This window comes from Macaca nemestrina, chromosome 9 (assembly GCF_043159975.1).
Source record: "Macaca nemestrina isolate mMacNem1 chromosome 9, mMacNem.hap1, whole genome shotgun sequence".
NCBI classification, from domain to species: domain Eukaryota; kingdom Metazoa; phylum Chordata; class Mammalia; order Primates; family Cercopithecidae; genus Macaca; species Macaca nemestrina.
Genome location: NC_092133.1, coordinates 120663325 through 120690948, shown reverse-complemented (window position 1 = coordinate 120690948; position 27624 = coordinate 120663325). Strand labels below are relative to the sequence as shown.

General features: G+C 38.7%; 1 protein-coding gene across 1 annotated transcript in view; it reads right to left on the bottom strand.

The window, feature by feature from the left end:
- The window catches only part of C9H10orf67 (chromosome 9 C10orf67 homolog), a 139092-nt gene that overhangs the window by 34888 nt on the left and 76580 nt on the right, over nucleotides 1–27624 (bottom strand). The window contains exons 12-15 of the mRNA XM_071068740.1: nucleotides 16174–16236; nucleotides 15055–15134; nucleotides 14898–14963; nucleotides 3857–3944 (exon numbers count right to left, since the gene is read on the bottom strand). Of these exons, the coding sequence (XP_070924841.1) occupies nucleotides 3857–3944; nucleotides 14898–14963; nucleotides 15055–15134; nucleotides 16174–16236 (297 nt within the window). The remainder of the gene's footprint in view (nucleotides 1–3856; nucleotides 3945–14897; nucleotides 14964–15054; nucleotides 15135–16173; nucleotides 16237–27624) is intronic.

Genomic DNA, 27624 nt, shown 5'->3' with positions numbered 1-27624 from the left:
TCTGGAATTTGGTTGAACAATTTGGATGTTTGTGACACTACTGAACTGTACATTTAAAAATGGCTGAAATGACAAATTTTCTGTTATGTGCATTTAGCCACAAGTTTTTTAAAAGTCTCAAGTAGATCCTTCAAAAAGAAGACCTAAGAATGATCAATCAGCACGTGAAAGATGCTCAACGTCATTAATTAGGGAAATGCAAATTAAAATTACAATGAGATAACATTTTAAAATGTTTAAAATTTAAAAACTAACAATATTGGCTGGGCACTGTGGCTCACGCCTGTAAACACAGCACTTAGGGAGGCCAAGGCGGGTAGATCACGAGGTCAGGGGTTCAAGACCAGCCTGGTCAACATGGTGAAACCCGTCTCCACTAAAAATACAAAAATTAGCCTGGCATGGTGGCGGGTGCCTGTAATCCCAGCTACTCAGGAGGCTGAGGCAGAGAATTGCTTGAACCCGGGAGGCGGAGGTTGCAGTGAGCCAAGATTGTGCCACTGCACTCCAGCCTGGTGACAGAGTGAGACTCTGTCTCAAAACAAAACAAACAAAAAACAAACAAAAAAACCTAACAATATCAAGTTGGTGGGGATGTGGAGCAAGTGGAACTCTCAAAGATTGCTGGTGTGAGGGTAAAACGACGCAGTCACTTTGGAGTACTGGCAATTTTGTTGTTTATTTTTTGTAAAAATCTTTGGCCGGGTGTGGTGGCTCACACCTGTAATCCCAGCACTTTGGGAGGCCAAGGCAGTTGGATCCCTGAGGTCAGGAGTTCGAGATCAGCCTGGCCAACATGGTGAAACCCGTCTCTATTAAAAATACAAACATTAGCCAGGCTTGGTGGCACATGCCTGTAATCCCAGCTACTCAGGAGGCTGAGGCAGGAAAATGGCTTAAACCCAGGAGGCGGAGGTTGCAGTGAGCCGAGATTGCGCCATTATACTCCAGCCTGGGTGACAGAGCAAGACTCCGTCTCAAAACAAACAAAACAGAAAAACAACTTTTATTTTAGGTTTAGGGGGTACATGTGCAGGTTTGTTACACAGGTAAACTGCGTGTCATGGGGGTTTGGTGTTCAGATTACTTCATCACCCAGGTAGTAAGCACAGTATCCGACAGGTAGTTTTTCAATCCTCACTCTCCTCCCAGCTCCACCCTCAAGTAGGCCCCCATGTCTGTTGTTCCTTTCTTTGTGTCCATGTGTACTCAATGTTTAGCTCTCACTTATAAGTGAGAACATGTGGTATTTGGTTTTCTGCTTCTGTGTTAGTTCACTTAGGACAATGGCCTCCAGCTCCATTCATGTTGCTGCAAAGGAAATGATCTTGTTCTTTTTTTATGGCTGCATCGTATTCCATGGTGTATATGTACCACATTTTCTTTGTCCAGTCTACCGTTGATAGGCATTTAGGTTGATTCCATGTCTTTGCTATTGTGAATGGTGCAGCAACGAGCATGTGCATGCATGTGTCTTTGTGGTTTCTTATGCAGTTAAACACACACACTTCCTGTGTCCTCACCATTCCACTCCTGCCTGAGATATATTAAAACATACTTTCACAAGTGATTTATAAGCAAATGTTTATAGCAGATTTTTTTTTTTTCTCATAACAGTCCTAACTGGAAAGAGCCCATTTCTCCAACAAGGCAAAATGGATAAACAAATTGTGGTTTATTCATGCAATAGAATGCTACTCAGCATTACAAAGGACCTTAAGAAGGAACAACTGCCATGGATACATGCAATAACACAGGTGAATCTTAAAAGCACTGTGCTGTGTAAAATGGGCCAGACATAAGAGAGTATAAACTGTATGAGTCCATCTACATAAATTTAAGAAAAGGCAAAACTAACCTGTAGTGATAGAAATCGAAACAATGCTTATTTGGTGTGGTGATGGGGGCAATGTATTGTCTGCAAAGGGACATGAGGGAGCTTAAAGGGATGATGGAAATGTTCAATGCCTTGACTTACATGATGGTTACAAAGCAAAACTCTTCAAATGGTACACTTAATATTTGTGCATTTAACCATATGTAAAATATACCCCAATAGTAAGATCATACCAAACTTTTTCTTTCACAGCATTTATCCAAATTTGTAATTTAAATTCTGATATATACCTATTAATGCCTATCTTTTCCACACTGTAGGTCGGGCACTATCTAAGCTCTGCAGGTAAAATAGTTTATAAGATAGACCAGTCTGTCACCTCACGGAATTTACAGTCTGTGAATCTAAGAGCCATTTTTGTCTTGTTCACTGTGTTACACTCAGCATGTAGCTTGATGCTTAGTACGTATGTGTACTTAACAAATGTTCGTAGGGTGGATGAATGACTAGAGGGAGGGTACCAAGGGACAGTGTTAGTGGATCTAAAACTCACACATTCACTTGCTTACTCTTTCTCTCCCCTTCCCCATCAGTTTTTCTTAAGTATTTGAAAATCTGTATACACTCTGATGAGTATCTCATGTGTCAACATATTGTATGGATATATACATGAAGATTCATAAACTTTGAATCCAGGAAAACAGTGGCACATGGATGGATTCTAGACCAGATGGAGTTCCATCCGCCTCCACAGGAAGGTGAATTGCATGGCCACTTGAGGGCAGGGCCAAGATTGTTCTCAGGAAAAATGCTGGATCTACTCATGTGCTTGAATTGGTATAATTTTGAGATTTAGAAGTCTGTTTCATAAAACCTAGATAATTCAAATTTGGACTAGAAAATGTTACCAGCTAACAATCTTAAAAAAGCCTGATTTTGAGTGACACCATATTCTCCTGGATCCTCCAATGTTTTATTTGCTTAACTGATTAAATTTCTAAAATGAGATTACTCCAACTAAAATTGTAACCTGCAGGTGATAAGAGGAAAAATCAAGAAGGGAAAAACGACACTATATATATTCTTACTTATGTAGATCAGTTCAGGAGCATTTCAAATAAATCAAGTATTAAAATCCTCAGCAATGTTACTATATAAACTTAGTTATAAACAGGAATTAATTTAATATTATCTTGCAAGTGTACTTAAGTTATTTGATCTCCTGCGGCAACTTAAATTTAGAAAATGGTCTTAAAGTGACAAATGTTGAAAAAAATTTCAGAAAGAAGATGATTTTAGATTGTATGCCTCTTGAAGCAAAAAAAAAAAAGAGCATATATTTATATATTTTATGTTTCTTAGGCCCTTCCCCACAAACCTGACTTGTTCTCAGACCACTTAGCATCATAGCAGGTTCTCAATAAAGTTTGTCTCATTTTGGTTTACTTACTAATTAAAATTTTCTGGATATATTTCTATACTGGGCATCATTTACCTTAACATTTAGAGCCCCCAAATGAAAACAGTAAGTCAAATAGTTAAATAATAGCATAATACAGAATTGGGCTTTATCTATTACATGACCTCTAATGTGAAACTGAATGGCTCGGCACTAGGAACGGATTTTCCTATCTTCTTTTTTCCCTTTGGATGTCACTGGAAGCTTAGACTCTGAGCTTTGATATTTCCCAATATTACATCCGTGGTCACAAGGGCAGATTGACAGATATGCTCCAGGCAGAATGAGTGTCCCCTCCTCTGAAATTTATACTTGCCCCTATTGTAGCTCAACCATATTGCGCTGTAGCAATTTGTTTACACATCTACCTCTCACACTGGACTGAGCTCTTTGGGTTCAGGCACTTGGTGTCTTACACCCTCAGCATCTAGCAGTGACTGCCTTGTACTATCTCTACAGCCTGTAATGACAGAGGCTTGATAAACCTTAAACGAGAACAGAAAGAAACAGACAAGTATATTCAAAGAGACAAATAGCATCTAAACATCACATGCACTTACAATATAATTGAAGGATGTGTCAGCAAGCACTGCAAACTGACGAAACAGTGTGTGCCTTGTAAACATCTCATTCTTAAGGACATGAAAGCTGAAATTTAAAAAATGAAACTTAAAATGTATGTAAATCATAGGAGAAAGCAAATAAGCATTATGTTAATGAGGTAGGAAACTACATTAAAATTGTAAAATATTACCAAATAAAAGTTTAAAAATATGAGCATGAACATACTACCTCTTTCATTTTTAAAACTACGTGTTGCCTGGGCAAAATGGCGAAACCCCACCTCTACAAACAATAAAAAAAAAATAACCAGTCATGGTGGTACATGCCTATAGTCCCAGCAATTCAGAAGGCTGAGGTAGGAGGTTCACCTGATCCTGGGAGGTCAAGGCAGCAGTGAGCTGTGATTGCACCACTGCACTTCAGCCTGGGTGACAGAGTGAGACCCTGTCTGACAAAAAAACAAAAACCACACACACACAAAACTTACATGTTTTTCAGCTCAGAAAAGGCAGAGAAGTAATGGCAATGATCACTCCTGCTGCCTAGACTGTGATTTCAAAAAGCATTTCTCACTAAAATAATTCAGGGCATCTTTCAGAAATGACTGTTTCTAGATCTAAAGCAATAAATGCACAGAATGAACCTGGGACATTTTATTCTACCAGAATTCAACAAAGTCATCAAAGGTTATGTCAAAAGAACACAGTAATCAGCTTGAAAGAGCTCTTGTTGACTTAGGATTGGAGAAATCACACATCAAAGATAATAAGAACTACACTGTGTTGAAACATCACACGTATATTAGCTATTTGGGAAATTATTCGCCTATCTTGATCACAAATGATGCTAAAATTAGGAGATCTGCTGTCAGGAAGACATACTCTGTTCAGAAAGCAAGAGAATGGCTGGACAACCTTTAGCTAGAGTCCAGCAAGGAACAAAAATCACAGCATTTACTCACACAAAAGACTCTTTGAAGAGATTAGATGTGTGACATCCCTTTAGCCATCTCAGTAGAGTGCAAAATAGAGATGAGATTATCTAGGAAAGATCTGAGAAGGAGCCTCCTGTCTAATGAAGTGACTTCCCATGGGAGACCCATAAGATTTTGAAAATGTTATATCAGCAACAACACTGCCAGATTACACTGAAAAGGACAGAGAACGGAAATACATGAAAGAAGGTTACTGGATTCCCAAAATTCTACAGGCAGGAAACAGATTGATAAAATTACTCAGGGTCAAACATGTGCTACCTTTCTTTTTTTTTTTTTTTTTTTTGAGACAGAGTCTTGCTCTGTCACCCAGGCTGCAGTGCAGGGGCATGATCTCGGCTCACTGCAAGCTTCCCCTTCCGGGTTCATGCCATTCTCCTGCCTCAGCCTCCCAAGTAGCTGGGACTACAGGCGCCCACCACCACGCCCAGCTAATTTTCTGTATTCTTTTTAGTAGAGGTGGGGTTTCGCTGTGTTGGCCAGGATGGTCTTGATCTCCTGACCTCATGATCCGCCTGCCTCGGCCTCCCAAAGTGCTGGGATTACAGGCGTGAGCCACCACACCTGGCCAACATGTGCTACCTTTCATGAAAGAGGATATTTGACTCAGATGTAGTGCTTTGGGCCCAGCAGGTGGGACCTTGAGTCACAGAGAATTAGCTCAGGCCTTGAACCCTAATGGCATTATGCTGAAACAATTTCAAAATTGTTTGGACTGGTGACTCAATTTTCCCCTTCTACTTTCTCCCCTTTCAACCAAGAATGTCTATAGCTATTATTGACATTTATGTCAATACAGTGCCTTTCCCACTATTGTATTTGGGAGCAAATAATCTATAATTTCACAAGTCTACATATGGAGAGAAATTTTGTCCCAGGATGAATTATAACCAGAGTCTCACCATACCTAATTTAGATGATGCAAACTGACACTTTTGAGGTTGATAACACCTAGATGAAATTTTGGACTTGAGTTGATGCTGTAATGGGTTGAGACTTTGGGGGATATTGGGATGTGGTGAATGCATTTTGCATGCAGGATAGGCATGATCGTTTGGGGGCCAGAAGGTTGACTGTAGTAGAGTGAACATTGCCCCCCATGAAAATATCTACTTTCTAATTCCTGGAAATTTTGAGTATGCTACCTGACATAGTAAAAAGAACTTTGCAGATGTGATAAGTTACAAATCTTGAGATAGAGTAATTATTCTAGATTATTTAGTGGGCCCAGTGTAATCACAAGGGTTTTTTTAAAGAAGGAAGCAGGAGGATCAGAGTAGATAAGAATGAAGCAGAAATAATACATGGAAAGATAATAGCTAAGAATGTTCCAAAATTCAGAAATGACATTGACCCATAGATTCAAGAGCTAGACCAGATAAATAGAAGGAACTATACCTAGAGACATCATAATAAAACTAATGATAACCAAAGATCAAGGGAAAAAATTTAAAGTACCCAGACATGAAAAAAAAAAAAGCAACAAGACTTGACAGCTGACTTCTCAACAGTGACAATGAAGGCCAATGTACTGACATTATTTTTTTAATTTTTTAAAATTTATTTACTCATTTCGTGATGGCGTCTAGTTCTGTTGCCCAGGCTGGAGCACAGTGGCGTGATCTCGGCTCACTGCAACCTCTGCCTCCCAGATTCAAGTGATTCTCCTGCCTCAGGCTCCCGAGTAGCTGGGATTACAGGTGTCTGCCACCACGCTCAGCTAAGTTTTGTATTTTTAGTAGAGACAGGGTTTCACTGTGTTGGCCAGGGTGGTCTCGAACTCCTGACCTCATGATCTTCCCGCCTCAGCCTCCCAAAGTGCTGGGATTACAAGCATGAGCCACCACGCCTGGCCTACTGACATTATTAATGGGCTGAAAGAATAACTGCCAAGATAGAACTCAATACTTGGCAAAAACTTTCTTCAATACTGAAGGTAAAATAATGACATTTTCCTCTAAAGAAAAGCTGAGAGAATTATTTGCCAGCAAACCTGTACTAAAAATGAAGAAACAAAAAACAAAAGAGAGCTATTCAGGCAGCACGAAAATGATCTCAGATGAAAACATAATAAGCAGAAAACAATGAAAAGCTCAACAAAGAGTAAATGTGTGAGTAAATATAAATAAATACTGAGTTTGCCAAACAACAACAGCAACCTTTCATGGAGTTAAAAAAATAGAGAATTAAAATTAAAATGTAGGAGAAAATTAAATGGAGTAAAAATAGTCTAAGGTTCTAGAATACCTGGGAGAGTGGTATCAATAGTAATTTCTAAAACACTGCAATAACCTAAGAAAATTTTACAAAGGAGAAATTTCAAAAAAAGAAAATGAATAACAAATTAATAAAAGAAAATATGGAATAAAAAAGGTTGATTGGTTCAAAACAAGGCAAAAAGGAGAAAAGGAGAAATATCAAACAGGTCAGTCAAATAGAAAACAACTTGTTAAGTAGTAAATACAAACCCAACCATAGTATTTTCACTAAAAGTAAATAAAGTATGCCAATTAAATAAAATAAAGCTGACAGATTAGGTTAAAAATTCAATTATATGCTGATTACAAGAAACACATTCAAATATAGAGATAAGATAGGCTGAAAGAAAAAAAGTTGGAAAAAAATACACCATATACTCTTAACTGAATAGTTAAGCAGACATTAAGGTAAGGAGCATTACTAAAGATAAAAACATTTCATAATGATAAATATTACTGATAACTTCACAGGATGAGATCAGAATCTAAATTGTGGGTACTCAACAACTAAGATGTAAACTATGTAAAGCAAAAATGGACAGATTAAATTAAGAAATAGATACATCTATAATCATGGTAGAAAATTTAATACTTCTATCTTAATACTTGGATGTAATGACAAAAAATTAATAATTATGTAAAAGATAGAAACAACAAAATTAATAGGTTGAACTCATTGAAATATTTAGAACTCTGCACCCATCAATGATAACATTTTTCATTCTTTTCAAGAATAAAAACATTTTTAAAACTTGGCCATAAGTTGAGTCATAAAACAAACATGAAGATATTTTAACAGATTAAAATTATTCAGAGTAAGTACTCTGAGCACAAGAGAATTAAACTGGAAATATAACTAGCAAATCTTCAACTTACTGGAAATAAAACATATTACTTCCTTTTTTTCTTGAGAAAAGGTCTCACTCTGTCACCCAGGCTAGAGTGCAGTGGCATGAACAGGGCTTACTGCAGCCTTGACCTCGTCGTGGGTTCAAGCAATCTTCCTGCCTCAGCCTCCCATGTAGCTGGGACCACAGGTGCATGCCACGACACCCAGCTAATTGTTTTATTTTTTGTAGAGATGGGTTTCACTTTGTTGCCCAGGCTGGTCTCAAACTCCTGAGCTCAAGCACTCCTTCTGCCTTGGTCTCTCAAAGTGCTGGGATTACAGGCATGAGCCACTGTGCCCAGCCCATATTACTTCTAAATTACCCATGGATCAAAGAAGAAATCAAAATGAATTTAGAAAATATTTTGTTTGTGTAACAATAAATATATTATATGTCACAACTTGTGGGAGGCAGCTCAAACAACACTTAGAAGAAAATATGTAGTGTTAAATGCATATATTCAAAGAAAAGAAGTCTGAAAAATCAATGATCTAGGATTCCTTTCTGAAATCTAGTAAAAAGACAGCAAATAAAACATTAAAAAGTAGAAGGAAACAAGATAAAAGCAAAAGTCAATTACTCTATCAAAAAACCATCAGAGCTAATAAATGAATTCAGTAAAGTTACAGGATACAAAATAAACATACAAAAATCAGTTGTGTTTCTATATACCAACAATGAGCTATCCAAAAAGAAATTTTTTAAAAATTCCACTTATAACAGCATCAAAAAATAAAGTACTTAGGTATAAATTTAACCAAGAAGGTAAAAGATCTGTATCTTGAAAACTATAAAGCGCTGAAGAAAGAAGTTAAAGTAGATACAAATAAATAAAATGATATCTTGTATTCATGAATTAAAATAAGTAATATTGTCAAGATGTCTATACTACTCAAAGTAATCTACAGATTAAATGCAATTGCTACCAAAATTGCAATGGCAGTTTTCACAGAAGTAGGAAAAATAATCCTAAAATTTTATGGAACCATAAAAGACCCCAAATAGCCAAAGCACTTTTGAGAAAAAAGAACAAAGCTGGAGGCAGCTCATTTCCTGATTTGAAACTATATTACACAGCTATAGTAATCAAAATGTGATTGTACTGACATGAAAATAGACACTTAGACCAATGGAACAGATTAGAGAGCTCAGAAATAAGCTTATGCATATATGGCCAACTAATTTTTGACAAGAGTGACAACAGTACACAATGGGGGAAAGGATAGTCTCTTCAATAAATGATGTTGAAGAAACAGGATATCTACATGCAAAAGGATGAAATTAGACCCCTATATTACACAGTACACAAAAATTAACTCAAAATGGATTAAAGGCCTAAACATAAGTCCTGAAACCATAAAATTCTTAGCAGAAAACACAGGAGAAAAAGCTTTTTCACGTTGGCCCTTGGCAATGATTTTTTGAATATGATACCAGGTGCACAAGCAATGAAAACAAAAATGAATAAGTAGGATTATTTCAAACTATAAAGCTTCCTCACAGCAAAAAAACAACAACATGAAAAGGCAACCTAAGGAATGGAAGAAAACATTTGCAAGCCATACATCTGATAAGCGGTTAATATCCAAAATATATAAGAAACTCAGTTTAACAGCAAGAAAACAACCCGATTTTAAAATGGACAAAGGAACTGAATAGCCATTTCACCAAAGAAGACACACAGATGACCAAGTATATGAAAAAGTGCTCAATATCACTCATCATCAGAAAAATGCAAATCAATACCACAATAAGATATCACCTCATTCCTGTAGGAATGGCTATTACCAGAAAGACAAAACATAACAAGTGATGGTGAGGATGTGGAGAAAAGGGGACCCTTGCACACCGTTGATGGGAATGTAAATAGTTCAGCCACTGTGGAAATCAGTCTGAGATTTCTCAAAGAACTTGAAATAGAGCTACTCTTTGATCCAGCAACTCCACTGCTGAGTATATACCCAAAAGAGTATAAATTGTCCTACCATAAGGACACATGCACATGTATGTTCACTGCAGCACTGTTCACAATAGCAAAGACATGAAATCAACCTAGATGCCCATCAATGGAAAACTGGATAAAAAAATATGGTACATATACACGATGGAATACTGCACAGTCATAAAAAAGAAGAAATAATGTCCTTTGCAGCAATGTGGATGGAGCTGGAGGCCATTATCCTAAACGAAGTAACACAGGAACAGAAAACCAAATACCCCATATTCACACTTACAAATGGGGGCAAAACAGTGAGTACACATAGACACAAAGATGGGAACAACAGACATCAGGGCCTACTTGAGGGTGGAGGTTTGGAAGAGAGTGAGGATTGAAACACTACCTATCAGGTACTATGCTGATTACCTGGGTGACAAAATTATCTGTACACCAAACCCCTACGACATGCAAGTTACCCATGTAACAAACCTGCACACATACCCCCTGACCTAAAATAAAAGTTAGAAAGGAAAAAAACGTTTTTTAATTAAAATTAAAATTTTTAAAAGTCAATGAAAAGACATATGAGAAAAGTTCAGCAAAGGCAATTATTTCTTTGAAATAAATAACACAAAATTGATAACTCCCAACAGACTAAGAAAAAAGGAGAAAAGTGCAAATTCTCAGGAATGAAACACAAATATCAGGAATGAAAAAGGGACATCACCAGATCTTACAGATACAGTCATGTACTACATAATGATGTTCAGTCAAAGACGGACTGAATATACAATGGTGGTCCCACAAGATTATAATGGAGCTGAAAAGTTCTCACTGCCTAGTAACATCTTGAAAATCCCGACATTGTGTAGGCCTAGACTAGTGTATGTGTTTGTATCTTAGTTTTTAACAAAAAAGTTTAAAAAGTAAAAATAGGCCGGGCGCGGTGGCTCAAGCCTGTAATCCCAGCACTTTGGGAGGCCGAGGCGGGTGGATCACGAGGTCAGGAGATCGAGACCATCCCTGGCTAACATGGTGAAACCTCATCTCTACTAAAAATACAAAAAACTAGCCGGGCGTGGTGGCGGGCGCCTGTAGTCCCAGCTACTCGGGAGGCTGAGGCAGGAGAATGGCGTGAACCCGGGAGGCGGAGCTTGCAGTGAGCCGAGATCACACCACTGCACCCCAGCCTGGGCAACACAGCGAGACTCCATCTCAAAAAAAAAAAAAAAAGTAAAAAATAAAAATAAAAAAATTTAAACACAGACAAAAGCTTAAAGAATAAGAATATAAAGGAAAAAATTATACACATACATTTGAGACAGGGTCTCACTCTGTTGCCCAGGTTGGAGTGCAAGGCATGATCCCAACTTACTGCAGCCTCAGCCTCCTGGGCTCAAGTGATCCTCCCAACTGTCAGACTGCCACGTAGCTGGGACTATAGGTGTGCACCAGCACGTGAAAAAATAATCTTGTATAGCTGTACAATATGTTTGTGTTTAAAGCTGTGTTATTACATAAGAGTCAAAAAGTTTTAAAAATTAGAAAGTTTATAAAGTAAAAAAATTACAGTAAGCCAAGGCTGACTGGTTATTGAAAAAAAATTTTTTTTTTTGTAAATCTAGTGTAGCCTGGGTGTCTAGTGTTTACAAAATCTACAGTAGTGTATGGTAATGTCCTAGGCCTTCACATTCACTCACCACTGGCTCACCCAAGCAACTTCCACTACTGCACGTTCCATTCATGGTGAGTGCCTTATACAGGTGGACCATTCTTTATCTTTTATACTGCACTTTCACTGTATCTTTTCTATGTTTAGGTATATTTAGGTGCATAAACACTTACCATTGTGTTACAATTGCTTACAGTATTCAGTTACAGTCTCCTGCTGTGCAGGTTTGCGGCCAAGGAGCAATAGGCTATACCATATAGCCTAGGCATGGGGCAGACTATGCCATCTAGGTGTGTAAGCACACTCTAAGATGCTCACACAATGATGAAATTGCCTAATGACACGTTTCTCAGAATGTACCCCTGTCATCAAGTGACACGTGACTGTCATTTATATATATAATATGATATTATGAATAACTTTATATCAATAAATTAGACAATTCAATGAAATAAGAAAGTTCCCAAACATAAAAGACAACATAAATTATCAAACTGATTAGAAGAAGCTGAAAATTGGAATAGCCCAATTTTTATGATAAATTGAATGTTATTGAAAACTTTCCCCAAGGGAATGATAAGCATTCAGTTCAGAATATTTGCTAATTGGGAGGAGAGGTGACAGGTGCTGGATGGGCAACAGGGACCATGAAACTACTGCTAATTCCTTCTTTCTTTACCTGTGTAGTGAGGACACAGGTGTTTACTTTGTTGAAGTAAGGAGCAGTGTAGAGTTTCTGTTTACAGCGGGTTCCAAGGTGAGGGGACTACATGAGCAGAGTGGGCCTTCACCTTGCATGCCCTATCTAGATTTCTGATGTGTGCAGTCCCTCTGGTATGGCAATCTAGCACTCTGAGTTGAGGCCGGTGGGGAGAGGAGGGGAGGGCAGGAGAAGGGATGTGTGCATGGACCTCTTCTATACATGCAAGCCAGAGTGGCACAGGAGCCACCTGTAACATTTATGTGCTTGGTAAGTGTAGTGGGCAAAAGTGAATCCATCTGGCTTGGAGCCCATGAGGCAGAACAGAGGGTGGCTCAGGTGGATGCATGGGGATTGCTGCCTGGGGTGGAGGTGGGAACAGCGGCGTCACTGTGGCATTAGCCAGGTAGGGACATGTTCCAAAGCTGATGTGCCACACCTGCATACTGTTTGTGCAATAATGATGACATCAGCAGCTGCACCTGGCTTGGCACACCAAGAGGAAGGATTATCCCCGCCCTTGTCAGCACTGCTCACATTCAATCTTCCTGGAAATAAGAACTCAGCAGAGTTGGAAAGGAGCTTGGAAATGAAACCCTGAATTGGACTGGGACCCAATATAAATCATGAATTGACTGAGAAATCATTGAGTTGGAGTCTGATCTTGACTGGCTAAGGTGAGGTTTTTCCTCTACTAAACAAAAATGAGTGCATCTAATCTAGGATCAGTTACAGTAAAATGAAATTACCATGTTAGCCCACGTAAGTCTGTGACTGTACAATTAATCTCCATACCATACCACGATGAAGTACTCCATACAAATGCACTCTCTACAGTGCTGTACATGCCACATTGAATTAATAACTGGAGCTGCAGCCTAAGTAGAGAGACATAGTCTACAATGTCCCAATTAGTTGGTTAAATGAGAAAACATAGAAGGTGTATAGTAATAAATACTTCTGCTTTCCTAAATATTTAGATATCAACATAAAGTCTGCAGAGACCAAAATGATTAATATGATTGTCAACATCTTGGTTAATAGAAAATCAATTAGAAGTAAAACTTTAAACTCCATTTCTACTAAAAATACAAAAAAGAAAATTAGGCAGGCGTGGTAGTGGGCGCCTGTAATCCTGGCTACTCAGAAGGCTGAGGCCAGGGAATCACTTGAACCCAGGAGATAAAGGTTCCAGTGAGCCGAGATTGCGCCACTGCACTCTAGCCTGGGCAACAAGAGCAAAAACTCCCTCTTAAAAAAAAAAAAAAAAAAAAAAAAAAAAAGTAAAACTGATACATTCTCGTAAATCATCATTGAAGAATAGGGTAAATCCTGTAGGGTCAGAGACAAGGTAAATCTTAAGGATGAAAGTGAACCCTAAGGAAATAAATTAGGGAAAGTCATTTTATTCAGCTCTAGAGATAATCCAAAACCTATGTGCAGGGAAATGAAATAAAGTGCATTTTTATATTTTCTTTTGTCTCACATGTATCTACATTCTGTTCTTAAATAACTATGTGAGACAGGGCAGGTGTTAATATGCACATTTTACACAGCACAAAATGCTTTTCAGCACATACATGAAACACAGGGAGGAGATCATTTCAGCACCAAACAGAACAAGGCAGAACATTTTACTACAAGGTGTTTTTGCTCTCAATCCTGTGTTTTTTCTGCCTTGGCGTGGATTCTTTGTGCCCCCTCACTTAGGATGAATTATTCCCATATAATATACATAGCCAGGTATAGAAGTTTATACAGACAAAATCCATAGTGTGTGCTTATGAAAAACAGTGCAAACGTAGGGCATTGCCATTCCAAGATCTTATGTGTAAGCTTCAAGTTTGACCTCCGATGGCCTCCATCAGACCAACATTAAATCCATTGTGCCTGGATGATGCTTGACTGTGAAAGAATATTGCAAAAGAACTTCCCACACATATTAAGGAAGAGAATCTGGGGGAAATTATGGCAGAACACAACTAAACAGAAGACAGATTTTTCATGTTAACATGTTAGGGTAAGGGAAAAAATAAGCATTTTTTCGATATGCATCGTTTTTGTCCTTTTCAGAATTTTACAGTTTCACTTTCTCCATTTTGAAAAAGGCAAAGAGGATATTGGGAAGAGAAATAAAATGTTTATGTGAGTGAAAAATAGATCTGAGAGGTTGAGGAATTGGAGCTGTTGTGTCTGGTAGAGGATCTGATATATAAAGCAACTTTATAAAGACAATACAAACTAGTTACATATCATTGTGTGCAAATGAGCAGGAAAAGGTTTTAACAGCCCTATGAAAGAAGATGACTAAATAGGTCTGATTAAACCAGGTATTAAGAGAGTCTGTCTGTCCTTCTGATCTTTTAAAACAGAAACACAGAGAGGGAATGAAAACACCTTGAACGATTTCACTTCTCAGTGATTTTGATTACTCTTCTATTTTAGACCAATTATTTTGCATTTCTTGTAGAAGTATATGAGGTGATTTAACATTAATATGTAAAAAAATTGCAAGGTTCACAACTTCCTTAAAGGATGATTAGTCACGTTTTTAGAAATATAATTTGTATATATCACACCATACCTGTTCCTAAGAATAAAGAATCTCTTTTCCCAGTTTTTGCTTAGTCGTTCTGCTTCCTTCCTAAACCTATAATAAATTTACAGATGGTTAAATATTGTATTAGTTACAAATGCACATTATGTCTCATTACCAGTGACTTTCACTCTGTTACCAGTACCTTTCCACCTTCTTTTTCTCGTTCTCTAAATTTGCCTTTAATGCTTCTATTTGAGACTCCAAAGCTTGTTTGTCTTCAACCTTTCAATAGAAAATATATCACAAAGTTAATTACACAAACAATATATCTTGTTTCTCCATAAATCTGAAAAGACTATTTCTGTAAATAGTATATATATTCTAACTACTATCAAAAATAATTTGAGGCAGGGCACGGTGACTCACACCTGTAATCCCAACATTTTGGGAAGCCAAGGTGGAAGGATGGCTTGAGCCTAGGAGTTTTAGACCAGATTGGGCAATATAGTGGGACCTTGTCTCTACAAAAAATTAAAAATTAGCAAGGCATGGTGGTGTGCACCTGTAGTCCCAGCTACTTGGAAGGCTGAGAAGGGAGAATTACATAAGCCCAGGAAGTCAAAGCTGCAGTGAGCTGTGATCACGTCACCGCACTTCAGCCTGGATGACAGAACGAGACCCTGTCTCAAAAAAAAATTTCTTTTCAAGAGAACAATGAGTTATATTTACTTGTAAATTACCAAACATAGAAATGGTTTAAAATCCCATGCCTCTATTTCCTGTAAATGGTGAACTTAGAAGCAGTTAGCTCTAAACAATATTACAAAGCAACCAAGATTTATCTTCATCAGCCGCACAAGCTGCCCCTTTTTGTAAATTGTATATTGTGTTTTGTAAATTGTGTTTTCTTTCACTTACTGTGGTCTCTCCATCTCTTTGTCATAGGAAGCAGCTTCCCCCAGTTACTCATTTCCTCCTTCTATCAAAACAGTTCTCAAGAAAGGATCTTACCAACTCACAGTAGAGCTTTATGCCATTTATCAATAATGTTTATATTTTGCAAGAGGATGAAGTTTCAGCAAAAGGAATGAATCCCTAATAGATGAATTGTAGGCATATCATGAATGAGAGAGACTTCCGTGGATGTGGCAGGGATGTGCTACAGAATCATACTAATGAGGTAATCAGGTCCTCTGTCTCTTCATAAGGCTAATTCTCAGTGTAGCTTCCAAAGTCATTGCTACTTTCTAAGCAAATTGCTACTTTTTAATATAAACAATAACTAGGTTCATAATAATGGTCATATTAGTCATTATTACACCTTAGATCCTGGTATTTTCATCTTTTCTTCTTCATGTGTCCCAATAGATGCTGTATAGCTTACCTGGCAAGAAAATAAAACACGGTAAACATAAATTTTCAAATTAATGCATAACAATGTGGCTTTTCTGCAGCTTTGAGAAAGAGAACTGAGACTTACAATATGCCAACCATAGTCCCCTGGCAGTCTTCACTGTCTTATATAATTTAGATAATTCAGTGTTTATATGTAGTATTTGCAATCAGACCACGGCAGCCCATTGAAAACAATTTTCCTATTAATAATACCAGTTTTTAAAAAATGCATTTTATGATAGTCTCACTTCCATTGTATCTGTTTTGCTTTCAAAAAAATCCTATTAGAGAGGTGCTAGATCTCTTGGATCTATCCTCCATATTTTAACTTTTTTCGTTTTTTCTGTCTGCCATTTTGCACTATGTTCTAGGAAATTTTCTTCACTTTATCTTCCAGATTATTAATTCTTAAGTTGTGTCAATTTTATTATTCAGCCTGTCTATTGCCTTTTTTTTTCAGTTTTATTTGTTCCTTTTAATAAATTGTTCTTTGGTGCAGACTGTTCCTTTTTCATAGCTGCCTGTCCTTGCTTAATGGAAAAAAGTTTCTCTTGAATGTCTCCCAAAATATTTTTTATAGAAATAATATATTTTAAATTTTTGTCTGTTCCCTGAATTAACTGTTTCATGCAGGGCCAAGTGTTTTTCTTGTCCTCTTTGTTCACTCCATAAATATTTGCTGAATGCTTATTATAGGGCAAGAATTATTTAAGCACTGGAGATACAAAAGAAAACAAAATTGAGCTAAAGTAGAGAAGGCAGATTTGAGATAAATTACAAAAGAGGTCAGATTTAGGGGACTTTTTGAGTGAGGACAGAGCTGCCTGAAATTTCTCATTTGGGCAGGTAGATGGAGAATGAACCTATTCACTAAGAACAAACAATAAGAATCGGAACAATTTTGTGTGCTAGCCTTTGTTTGTTTGTTTTTGATAAATTCAGATTTACCAAAACACTTTGAGTCTCAGGTACCCATGGCCTGTTTGAATGAAAACATGTAATAGGCAACTGGTTTGGCTCTGTGTCCCCACCCAAATCTCATCTTGTAGCTCCCATAATTCCCACGTGTTGTGGGAGAGACCTGGTGGGAGATGATTGAATCATAGTGGCGGGTCTTTCCCATGCTGTTCTCATGATAGCGAATGGGTCTCACAAGATCTGATGATTTTAAAAATGGGAATTTCTCTGCACACGCTCTCTCTTTGTCTGCTGCCATCCATGTAAGACATGACTTGCTCCTCCTTGCATTCTGCCATGATTGTGAGGCCTCCCTAGTTATGTGGAACTGAAAGTCCATTAAACCTCTTCTTCCCAGACTCAGGTATGTCTTTATCAGCAGCATGAAAACAGACTAACATAACAACTGAGACAGGGCCTGGAATTTGAGAGATGGGTTGATCCTAGATATATAATTTGGGATTCCTCAGTACGTGGGTTGAAGCTAAAGATTTGGATAAGGCCATTCATGAAACTAATAGTCAGAGAAAAGCATGTGATCAGGGATGGAAGCCCACACCCCCGGCATGGCTAACTTGGCATTTTTTTTCTTCTTCAACTTTTATTTTAAGCTTTGGGGTACATGTGCAGGATGTGCAGGTTTGATACATAGGTAAATGTGTGCCATGGTGGTTTGCTGCACAGATCAATCCATCACCTTGGTATTAAGCTCAGTATCCATTAGTTATTACTTCTGATGCTCTCCCTCTTCTTATGCCTCCCCCCAACAGGCCCCAGTTGTGTGTCGTTCCCTCCCATAGTCCACATGTTCTCATCATTCAACACCCACTTAGAAGTGAGAACATGTGGAGTTTGGTTTTCTGTTCCTGTGTTAGTTTGCTGAGGATAACTACTTTCAGCTCCATTCATGCCCCTGCAAAGGACATGATCTCATTCCTTTTTATGGCTGCATAGTTCCATGGTGTATATATACCACATTTTATTTATCCAGTCTATCATTAATGGGCATTTGGGTTGATTTCATGTCTTTGCTATTGTGAATAATGCTGCAATGAACACTTGCGTGCATGTATCTTTATAACAGAATTATTTATATTCCTTTGGTTATATACCCAATAATGGGATTGCTTGACTTGCCATTCTGATTTACCTGATAGAAGAACCCTCAGGACTGACTTAGTCCTGAACCTGCCCATTTTTCCTACCTTAGGTATCTAAACTCTAACTCCTACTCCATCAGAACCCAAAAGCCTGGAGGGTCCTTTGGTGGTTCTATAACTACCCGAATAACACTTCCCTTAGTTGTCTACACAGTACCTCAAACTTCTTAAAAGAAACTATCACCCACCACTACAAGCACAGTGACTCTCACTTATCAAGACCCATGTGACAGTAAACTAGCCAAAAAGAAAGCCAAAAAAACAATACCACCAACTTAACAAAAGCAACAAGAAGTCTTAGTTATCATTAGCCTTCCTTGGCATCAAAAAAGTGAGGGTCACCAAAGTGACATGCAATGGACACTTTTTGGAATCCCTCGACCTATTTGTTCTCAAAGGGCACAAACCACTTGAACCACCTCTTTGCCCAGCGTACAGCAGGCAGACAGTGAGTTCACTACCATCTGATGAACGGTAAGTAGTCCGAGGAAATCACCAGGGGAAGATCCCTCGGCCCAGGGTCAGGGAGAACATTTGCCATTATGCTAAAAAAAAGTTAACCCAAATTTTAAAAATTAATTCCCAGAAAATTAGGAAAATAAATCAGTAGAACAAAATAAGTTTCCATGTAGAAAGACATTAATATACTTATTTCACTATACTCAAAGTTACATCGGTGATTGAATGCTTATAAAAAAAAAACTCTGTTTAAATTTATGTACAGTAAAAATTAGTTCCAATATTTAAGCCTCCCTTTTCACAGCTCTCATATAATGATCAACTATGTAATAACTAGAGATAAGTCTGTTCTAAAGTCTATCTTCTGTAAAGCAAATAATTATTCAATCTCTTCAAATGACAACACTACTATGATGATGAAGATAACGTCTCTTTTCATTAAAAAAAGAAAGAAAAAAGCATCACATGTAGACTAGAGTGTTTGCTCTCCAGTTCGAGTTGAACTTTCAACTTTGCTGCAACATGGTCTATTGAATCCTGGCTCTGTCCACATTAAACCATCATTTTGTTTTGCCAGCTGCTGACCTTCCACTTTCTCTGGAATACACGCACTGGTCTTTATGTGCTCACTTCATTGACAGGTGCAAACACTGGACTGATAATAGACTGAGGTGAAAATGAATGTTAATATTAAAATAAAAGTAATTAACTTCCTATATAGGAAAACACAAACACAAATTAAATAATTGTAAAGATAATAACATATTGTAATTTAACAAAATGTGTGTTTTTTTGAGACAGAGTTTCACTCTTGTTGCCCAGGCTGGAGTGCAATGGCACAGATCTCAGCTCACTGCAACCTCTGCCTCCCGGGTTCAAGTGATTCTCCTGCCTCAGCCTCCAAAGTCGCTGGGATTACAGGTGCCTGACACCACACCTGGCTGATTTTTTGTATTTTTATTAGAGATGGGGTTTTGCCTTGTTGGCCACGCTGGTCTTGAACTGCTGACCTCAGGTGATCCACCCGCCTCGGCCTCCCAAAGTGCTGGGATTACAGGCGTGAGCCACCACTACCGGCCGTGATTTAAAATAATTTATTATAAATATTTCTCATTCTCTTTTGAATTTGTTTATGTATTTATAAAAATTCACAAAATTAAGAAATAAAGGTTCATTTATAACAAGTTATGATTCTTAAATTCGCTTCCTATTTTTAAGCATTTATGTCATATTTTTAAAAATTTAACAAAATACTATTCTAAATTAGAATCAGTAGCCAAGGTTTGTATTAACAGAAGAAGCAAATTATGTTTATTAACTGCCATAAGATTGACTACATTCCTTATCCTACCCTCACATCTCTGTTTTCTTTTTCTTATCAAGAGTCAGTACATTTAATTTCCACAAACATCTCTCTTATGAAACTTAGGCATTTTCTCTGGGCTTAATGAAAGGTATTTTGTCTTTTACCTTTATATCCTTTAAATCATTGAATATATTTATATTACCACTAAAGTAGTCTTTCTGACTCATCATGATGAAGAATGATCTTTCCTCTTTAAAACCTCAATCACTTTGACTCTCATATTAACATTTTTTAATCTGCCATGCAAATAACTACTTTTGAACACCAGTAATGTGCCAGTGGGTGGGAGGTGGCCAGGGAGTGGAGGAGCTGATAGAAACACACAAAATGAGGACCAACCTCATGCACTTACAATTTGGAGAGAAGAGACTGAGAATTGGGAATACTGAGAATAAGATATGAGGCTGTGTGCAGTGAAACACTAGTCATGACAGGGGCCAAAAATCAAAACAAAACATTTATCTGCATATATCACTTGTGAATTTTCTTCTAACAAAATTGTTAAGGTAGGCAAATCTTTCAAAAATAGGACAAGACTTTCCTCATTTGATGTCCTCAAAGGTGCCACTCCATGTTTGCCAAGGGGCTCTGAGGCTTCTTGGTAGAATGACTGGACTGTGAAGCCATACAGGATTTAGGCTGATCCAGGCTATATGCAACTCTTAAGCCTGTCTTAAAGGTTCAGAAGGCCACAAAAGTCTGTCTGGGCCTGGCTTTCTCACCTGGCTCTAGACCATCCTAGATCTTGTGTTCAGGTGTTCACTGCAGGAAGTCAGCTATGCAAAAGCAGAATACACATCTGTCAAACTATTCACTCCAAAAAATTTGTGACCAGGGCACTTCAATGATAGGAATGTGTCTATTAAACATGAGGAAGTCATTGTTTATAACAGCAAACAAAAAAAAAAAAAAAAAAAGAAAGAAAGAAACTATATCTCAGGAAGGCACTGGTAAATTGATACGAATTGGTTATGTAAATTGTGCTACTTCTGTGGGGTGAAATACACATAGCACATATAATTGATTATATAAATTCAACGGTATGGAACGATGTTATCTGTATCCTGTTGAAAATGAGAATCTGCATCAAGACTTGTCTGAAAGGGTGGTGAAGAGAGGTTTTCAGTGATTATCTTTGGGTGGCAGGATTTTCTTAAACATTTTCTTCTTGGCCGGGCGCGGTGGCTCATGCCTGTAATCCCAGCACTTTGGGAGGCCGAGACGGGTGGATCACGAGGTCAGGAGATCAAGACCATCCTGGCTAACACGGTGAAACCCCGTCTCTACTAAAAAATACAAAAAAAAACTAGCCGGGCGAGGTGGCGGGCGCCTATAGTCCCAGTTACACAGGAGGCTGAGGCAGGAGAATGGCGTAAACCCGGGAGGCGGAGCTTGCAGTGAGCTGAGATCCGGCCACTGCACTCCAGCCCGGGCGACAGAGCGAGACTCCGTCTCAAAAAAAAAAAAAAAAAAAAAAAGAAAAAAATTTTCTTCTTTTGGCATTTCTTCATTGAGCAAATTTTGTATAATAAGTATATATCAGTTTTGTGGGTTTTTTTCTTCAAGACAGAGTCTTGCTTCATGGCTCAGGCTGGAGTGCAGAGGCATGATCTTGGCTCACTGCAACCTCCACCTCCCCAGCTCAAGTGATCCTCCCACCTCCGCCTCCCAAGTAACTGGAACTACAGGTGTGCACCACCATGCCCGGCTAATTTTTGTATTTTTGTAGAGAAGAAGTCTTGCTATGTTACCCAGGCTGGTCTAAAACTCCTGGGCTCAAGCAATCCTCCTGCCTGGGCCTTCCAAAGTGCTGGAATATTACAGGCATAAGCTTCTGTGCCTGGCCCTGTATCCATTTTATTTAAAAAATTCAGACTCCTGGCTCCCACTTAGGAAGTAAAAAATGCCATTCCAACATTAAAAACAAGAAAAATCTAGATAAACTACAAAATCACAACTTTTCTTGAACCCGTCAGAGAGCTGGGGTCACACTCAGGTAACCTAAATTCCAAAGAGGAACAAGACCCTCGGAGAAGAGATGAGACCCATGAACAGTTCATAGGTCTCATCTATAGCGGAAGCAGCGCCATGCCAGCTTCAATACAAGCTGGTAAGAAGAATGAGCTAAAATAGAAAGAACTTCTGAAGATCAAATGTTGGTGAGCAGGGCAGTCTGAAGTAGCTGGCGGCACATGTTAAAAGAGAAGCTTGCATTCACTCACAAGTTATGTTTTTTCGTGTCCCTTACCAGATACTCATGAGAAAAGCTGAGGGCAGAGCAATTTTGAAGAGTCACTGTTGATGGTGCAGACTTGAGGAAGGGATCAGCTGCTACTACAGGAAAATCACGTTTCCTGGGTCCTTCTTTCCTAGGATGTGAAAGTCTTAAGCCTCTGGGAGAGAGGAAGCAAACTCTCTGGCCAACCAGACTCAAAGAAGGTGATCAGTGGTTGATGCTGGGAAGAAGTGTTAGGTATCAAATCCCATTTATTTCTCCCAGGCCACTCCTTTCTCAGAAGGAAGTTTTCAACTGCTGGGGTGGGTAGCACAGTCTCTTGTTCACAACTTAAAGATGGAGATAGCCGGGCACAGTAGCTCACGCCTGTAATCCCAGCACTTTGCGAGGCCGAGGTGGGCAGATCACAAGATCAGGAGATCAAGACCATCCTGGCTAACACAGTGAAACCCTGTCTCTACCAAAAATACAAAAAATTAGCCGGGCATGGTGGTGGGCGCCTGTAGTCCCAGCTACTCGGGAGGCTGAGGCAGGAGAATGGCGTGAACCCGGGAGGTGGAGCTTACAGTGAGCCAAGATCGCGCTACTGCACTCCAGCCTGAGCGACACAGCGAGACTCCGTCTCAACAAAAAAAAAAAAAAAAAAAAAGATGGAGATACATTATGTCAATGGGAAAAATAAAAGAAGGAAAAGTTTGCTCCCCTGGGGAAGGGGAATGGTAATTGTCTTGGGCCTTCAACTCTATGCCAATACCAAGTGGAGGTGTCCGACTATTGCAGGAAGGACAGGAAACTCCTGCCCAAGACCAACTTCAGATACAAGGCAGAGTGAACTGCCCCAGGGAAGAGGGGCAAGAATGCTGAGAAAGTCCACCTTTGGGGCCTGGGCACATGACACTTCTGAAAGTCCGAGTTTGGATTAGAACCGCAGAGAATCCTCTCTACCTTCACTCATGGAGCATCAAGCAACAGCAATGCACTACTGAGGCAGGGATAACAGCATGGAGGCAGATCTTCTCTGTGGCACAGGTGGACAAGTTCTTCTACAAGCTGAGGGTAGAGTGGTATTCAGAGAAAAGCGCTCTGTGACCCCAGCTCCCATGCTAGTCACACACCCTCCACAAAAAGAATATCAGAACTGTCGCCTGGTGCAGTGGATTACACCTGTAATCCCAGCACTTTGGGGGGCCAAGGTGGGAGGATCCCTTGAGCTCAGGAGTTTGAGAACAGCCTGGGCAATATGGCAAAATGCCACCTCTATAAAAAATACAAAAGTTAGGCTGGGCGTGGTGGCTCACGCCTGTAATCCCAGCACTTTGGGAGGCCAAGGGGGGCAGATCACGAGGTCAAAAGATCCAGACCATCCTGGCTAACACGTAAGTAATTTATTTTTAGAATACGTAAGTATCTTATCTCCTACACTTATTTCTACCTTCATGTTCTAGTGGAAAACGATGGTAAAATCAAATGTCTCTACTAAAAATACATAAAAATTAGCTGGGTGTGGTGGCGGGTGCCTGTAGTCCCAGCTACTTGGGAGGCTGAGGCAGGAGAATGGCGTGAACCTGGGAGGCAGAGCTTGCAGTGAGCTGAGATCACACCACTGCACTCCAGCCTCAGTGACAAAGCGAGACTCCATCTCAAAAATAAAAAAAAAAATACAAAAGTTAGCTGGGCATAGTGGCATGTGCCTGTAGTCTCAGCTGCATGGGAGGATGGCCTGAATCCACGAGACAGATGTTTCCGTGAGCTGAGATCACACCACTGCACTCCAACCTGGGTGACAGAGCCAGACTCTTTTTTTTTATTATTAAAAAAAATAAAATAAAAAAAAGACGGTGGTCCACTAGAGGTAACCATAGCAACAACCAATCTCACCTCAACTTTGGTTAGATTGGCCCAACCTGTCACAGTAGTCATACACATCCCCCCCACACACATATATGTATACACACATATGTGTATGGGTGTGTGTATCCATGGTCTCATAAGAGACAGGTTATTTCCATGTGTGAATACAATTTATTTCAATCTCTACTATTCTACACATGATGTCCAGCATTCAATCAGAAATATGAGGCAGCTTGCTGGAACAGGCTGGATGGTGCCAGCCATGTTAGGAGGTTGTACCATGTGGCCTCTGGCATCCCCACTGCTAACCATGGGCGAGCTCTCGGTGCACAGGTGGCCTGGCAGGCTGCTCCAACTGTAGCTGTGTCAGCGTGTGATGATGCCATCCCATACCAATTTGGCTACTGGAATCCCTAGTAGTAAAGTCAAATCTCAAGGCTCTCCAGCACACACAATGGCTACACTGACCTCCTAAGGTTTAAAAAAGGCCTTCCTAAGATGCCTTAGAAGGCCATTGCAGTCGCCACTGTGCTGTTTTTGATTGGCACCTTTCTATTATCAAAGGCTCCCTCCTGCTGTCAGGCTACATCAGCAAAGTGGGGACAGACTAGGTTGTTCCAGTTCTGATCACTGGCAATTTGGTGTCCCTGCTGAATGCATCCAAAAGCTACCAGGATGACTCCTACCATGACCTTCCAGACTTTGATGACTAGCACCCACCTCAGCCCTGAGGAGTCACAGTGGAACTGCATCCGGCTTTAAGATTCTGAGCAGAAACTATGTCTAAGGGTTAAAGAATTCTAGTTTGCAGATGTTTAATAAAACATTGGCCGGATTTTATGGGTCTATTCCAAATATGTTATCTGGACTTACAACCAGCTCATTAGGACACGGTCTATTTTTCATCTCCTGACCCTGACAAAAAGCTCCCGACACGGTTTTCCCCCAGGAATATGGAACATGGAGGAACAGCAATGTTCCTTGTCTGGAAAAATCGGAAGTTATTCTGTAATGGAATGTGTTGCCTTCACCATCCTATTTAGAGTTCAACACTTCTTTTAAATAGTCTTCATTGTCAATTTTTTCTTGTAGCAAATGAAAGAATATAGTATGTCTTTTTAAAATTACTAAGTAATTTATTTTTAGAATACGTAAGTATCTTATCTCCTACACTTATTTCTACCTTCATGTTCTAGTGGAAAACGATGGTAAAATCAAATGTCGGTGAGAGTACATCTGTTATATTTTTCACTTGCTTTCTTATTGACAGCATCCAGGAATTTTTCAAACCACAGAGCAAGTTTTCAAAATATAAACACTTTCTCTGTTTACTAATCTTCAGTTCACCAATAGACTCGGCAGCATACAATTTGGGTCATTCTGTCCTTTGTATATCAAGCTGTTCTGTATATCATGCTTTTAAGGATTGTACTTTTGGCTGTTTCCTAATGAAAAATGCAGATAAGTGGTTCTTATTTAGAGTTTATAACCCTAGCGCGAGCACCTAGTATTATGATGGCATTCTGCTAAAGATTGCAAGACTCAGCCTGGATCCCTAGAAGACTAGATTGAGTTAGGTTGATTCTGTTTTCTAGCTTGCAAAAACTGACTTATATTCAAAGGAAATTAAAATGTCAAAACAAAACCAAACAAAAGACAGACAAAAAGGCAAGGAAAAAACATGTATTGTTGGGAAACAAAGCAATAAACAGAACCGGACTCAAAGATGACTCATATCTTGGAACTATCAGATAAGGACTTTGAAAGAACTATAATCAAAATGTTAAAGAACCTAGGAGAAAAGGTGAACACCATTCATGATGAGCAATAGATAGGGAATTTCATCAGAGAGGTGGAAAATGTAAAAAGAATCAAATGGAAATACTAGAAACAAACCAGGCAACAATCAAGATGAAGAATTTGTTGGATGGGCTCATCAGTAGATTCAATGTAACTGAAAAATTAATCAGTGAATTTGAAGGTAGGTAAAAAAGACAACTCTCCAAACTGAAACAAAGAAAAAAAGTAGTTCAAAATTTAATGAGCTGATCATGTAAGAGTTGTGGAACAACATCAAACAGTCTAGCACAGACATATTTGAAGGCAAAGACATAATTGTAGGTAATGGTTAGGAGTTAATAAAAGATATCAAACTACAAATTCAAGAAGTTCAGGATAAATAGAAATAAAGAGATGAAGGAGAAGGGACAAGAAATGAGAGAAATGAAATGAAAAAGAAATGAAACCAATGATACTTTATTATCCAGCTGTTGAAAAGCAAAGAGAAAGAGAAACTCTTGAAGTCAATCCAAAATAAAAGACATTAGAAAGAGAGAAACGAAGTTAAAACTTACAGCATACTCTTGTCAGGAACTGTGCAAGCCAAAAGAGGGTGTAGTCATATCTTCAAAGTATCAAAAGAATAAAACTGTCAACCCAGACTCAGAAAATATTTCAGAAAAATATCTATCAAAAATAAAGGCAAAAAAGGTCTTTTTCCAGACACAAACAAAAACTAAGAGAATTCATTGCCAGCAGACCAAAAGGAAGAAGTTGTCTGACACCAGACAGAAACCTACATCTACACAAAGAAATGAAATCTCTAGAAATGGCATAAATAAAAGTGTCAAATGCAAATCTTGCTGTGACAAATATATCAATTTTTGTCACATGGAAATATTTATATCAAACTTTAATTTTTGAAGCATATAACATGTTAGGAACTCTAAAGAATTGTACCTTTGATGGGAATATTGGAGATTATCCAAAGGCATTTAGAGCAAGATTCATGGACAGATATGAGTTTTAAGTGGCTTTCCTGGGAGCTCATAAGAAACACTCTCTTTACGGCTGAAGACTAAGCTATTTGGTGGGAAATTTCCCACCAGAGGTTCCTATGGATTGTAGTGCCTTCTTATTGACCTCTTATCAATCAGCTGCTTGGATGCTTCAGTCTGAAATCTTTTTTATGTTACTTTCCTGATTTTTGCTTTCCTAACTTTTCCAGTGGTTGCATAAAAATCTAAACCTTCATATTGAAATCTTTCCAATTGTAACACAAAAAGACCTTTCAAATATTCTTATACTTTATTTAATGTAAACCAGACAGAAATCTTATAAATTGTAACTGAATTTGACTTGCAAATTCTCCACAAGGAAGACAGACCACCAGAATCACACTCGAGGTTGTTTAGGCCTGTGACCATCATTTCTGGTGGAATGAATTCAAATAAATTTTCACTGTATATTTTCAGCCACTGGATTAACTGGACTCCATAGTGCTTCATGGTATTAGGTATAGATAACTTTTTTCTTTTACAGATTTGGAAGAGAAAATGCCATGAAAAT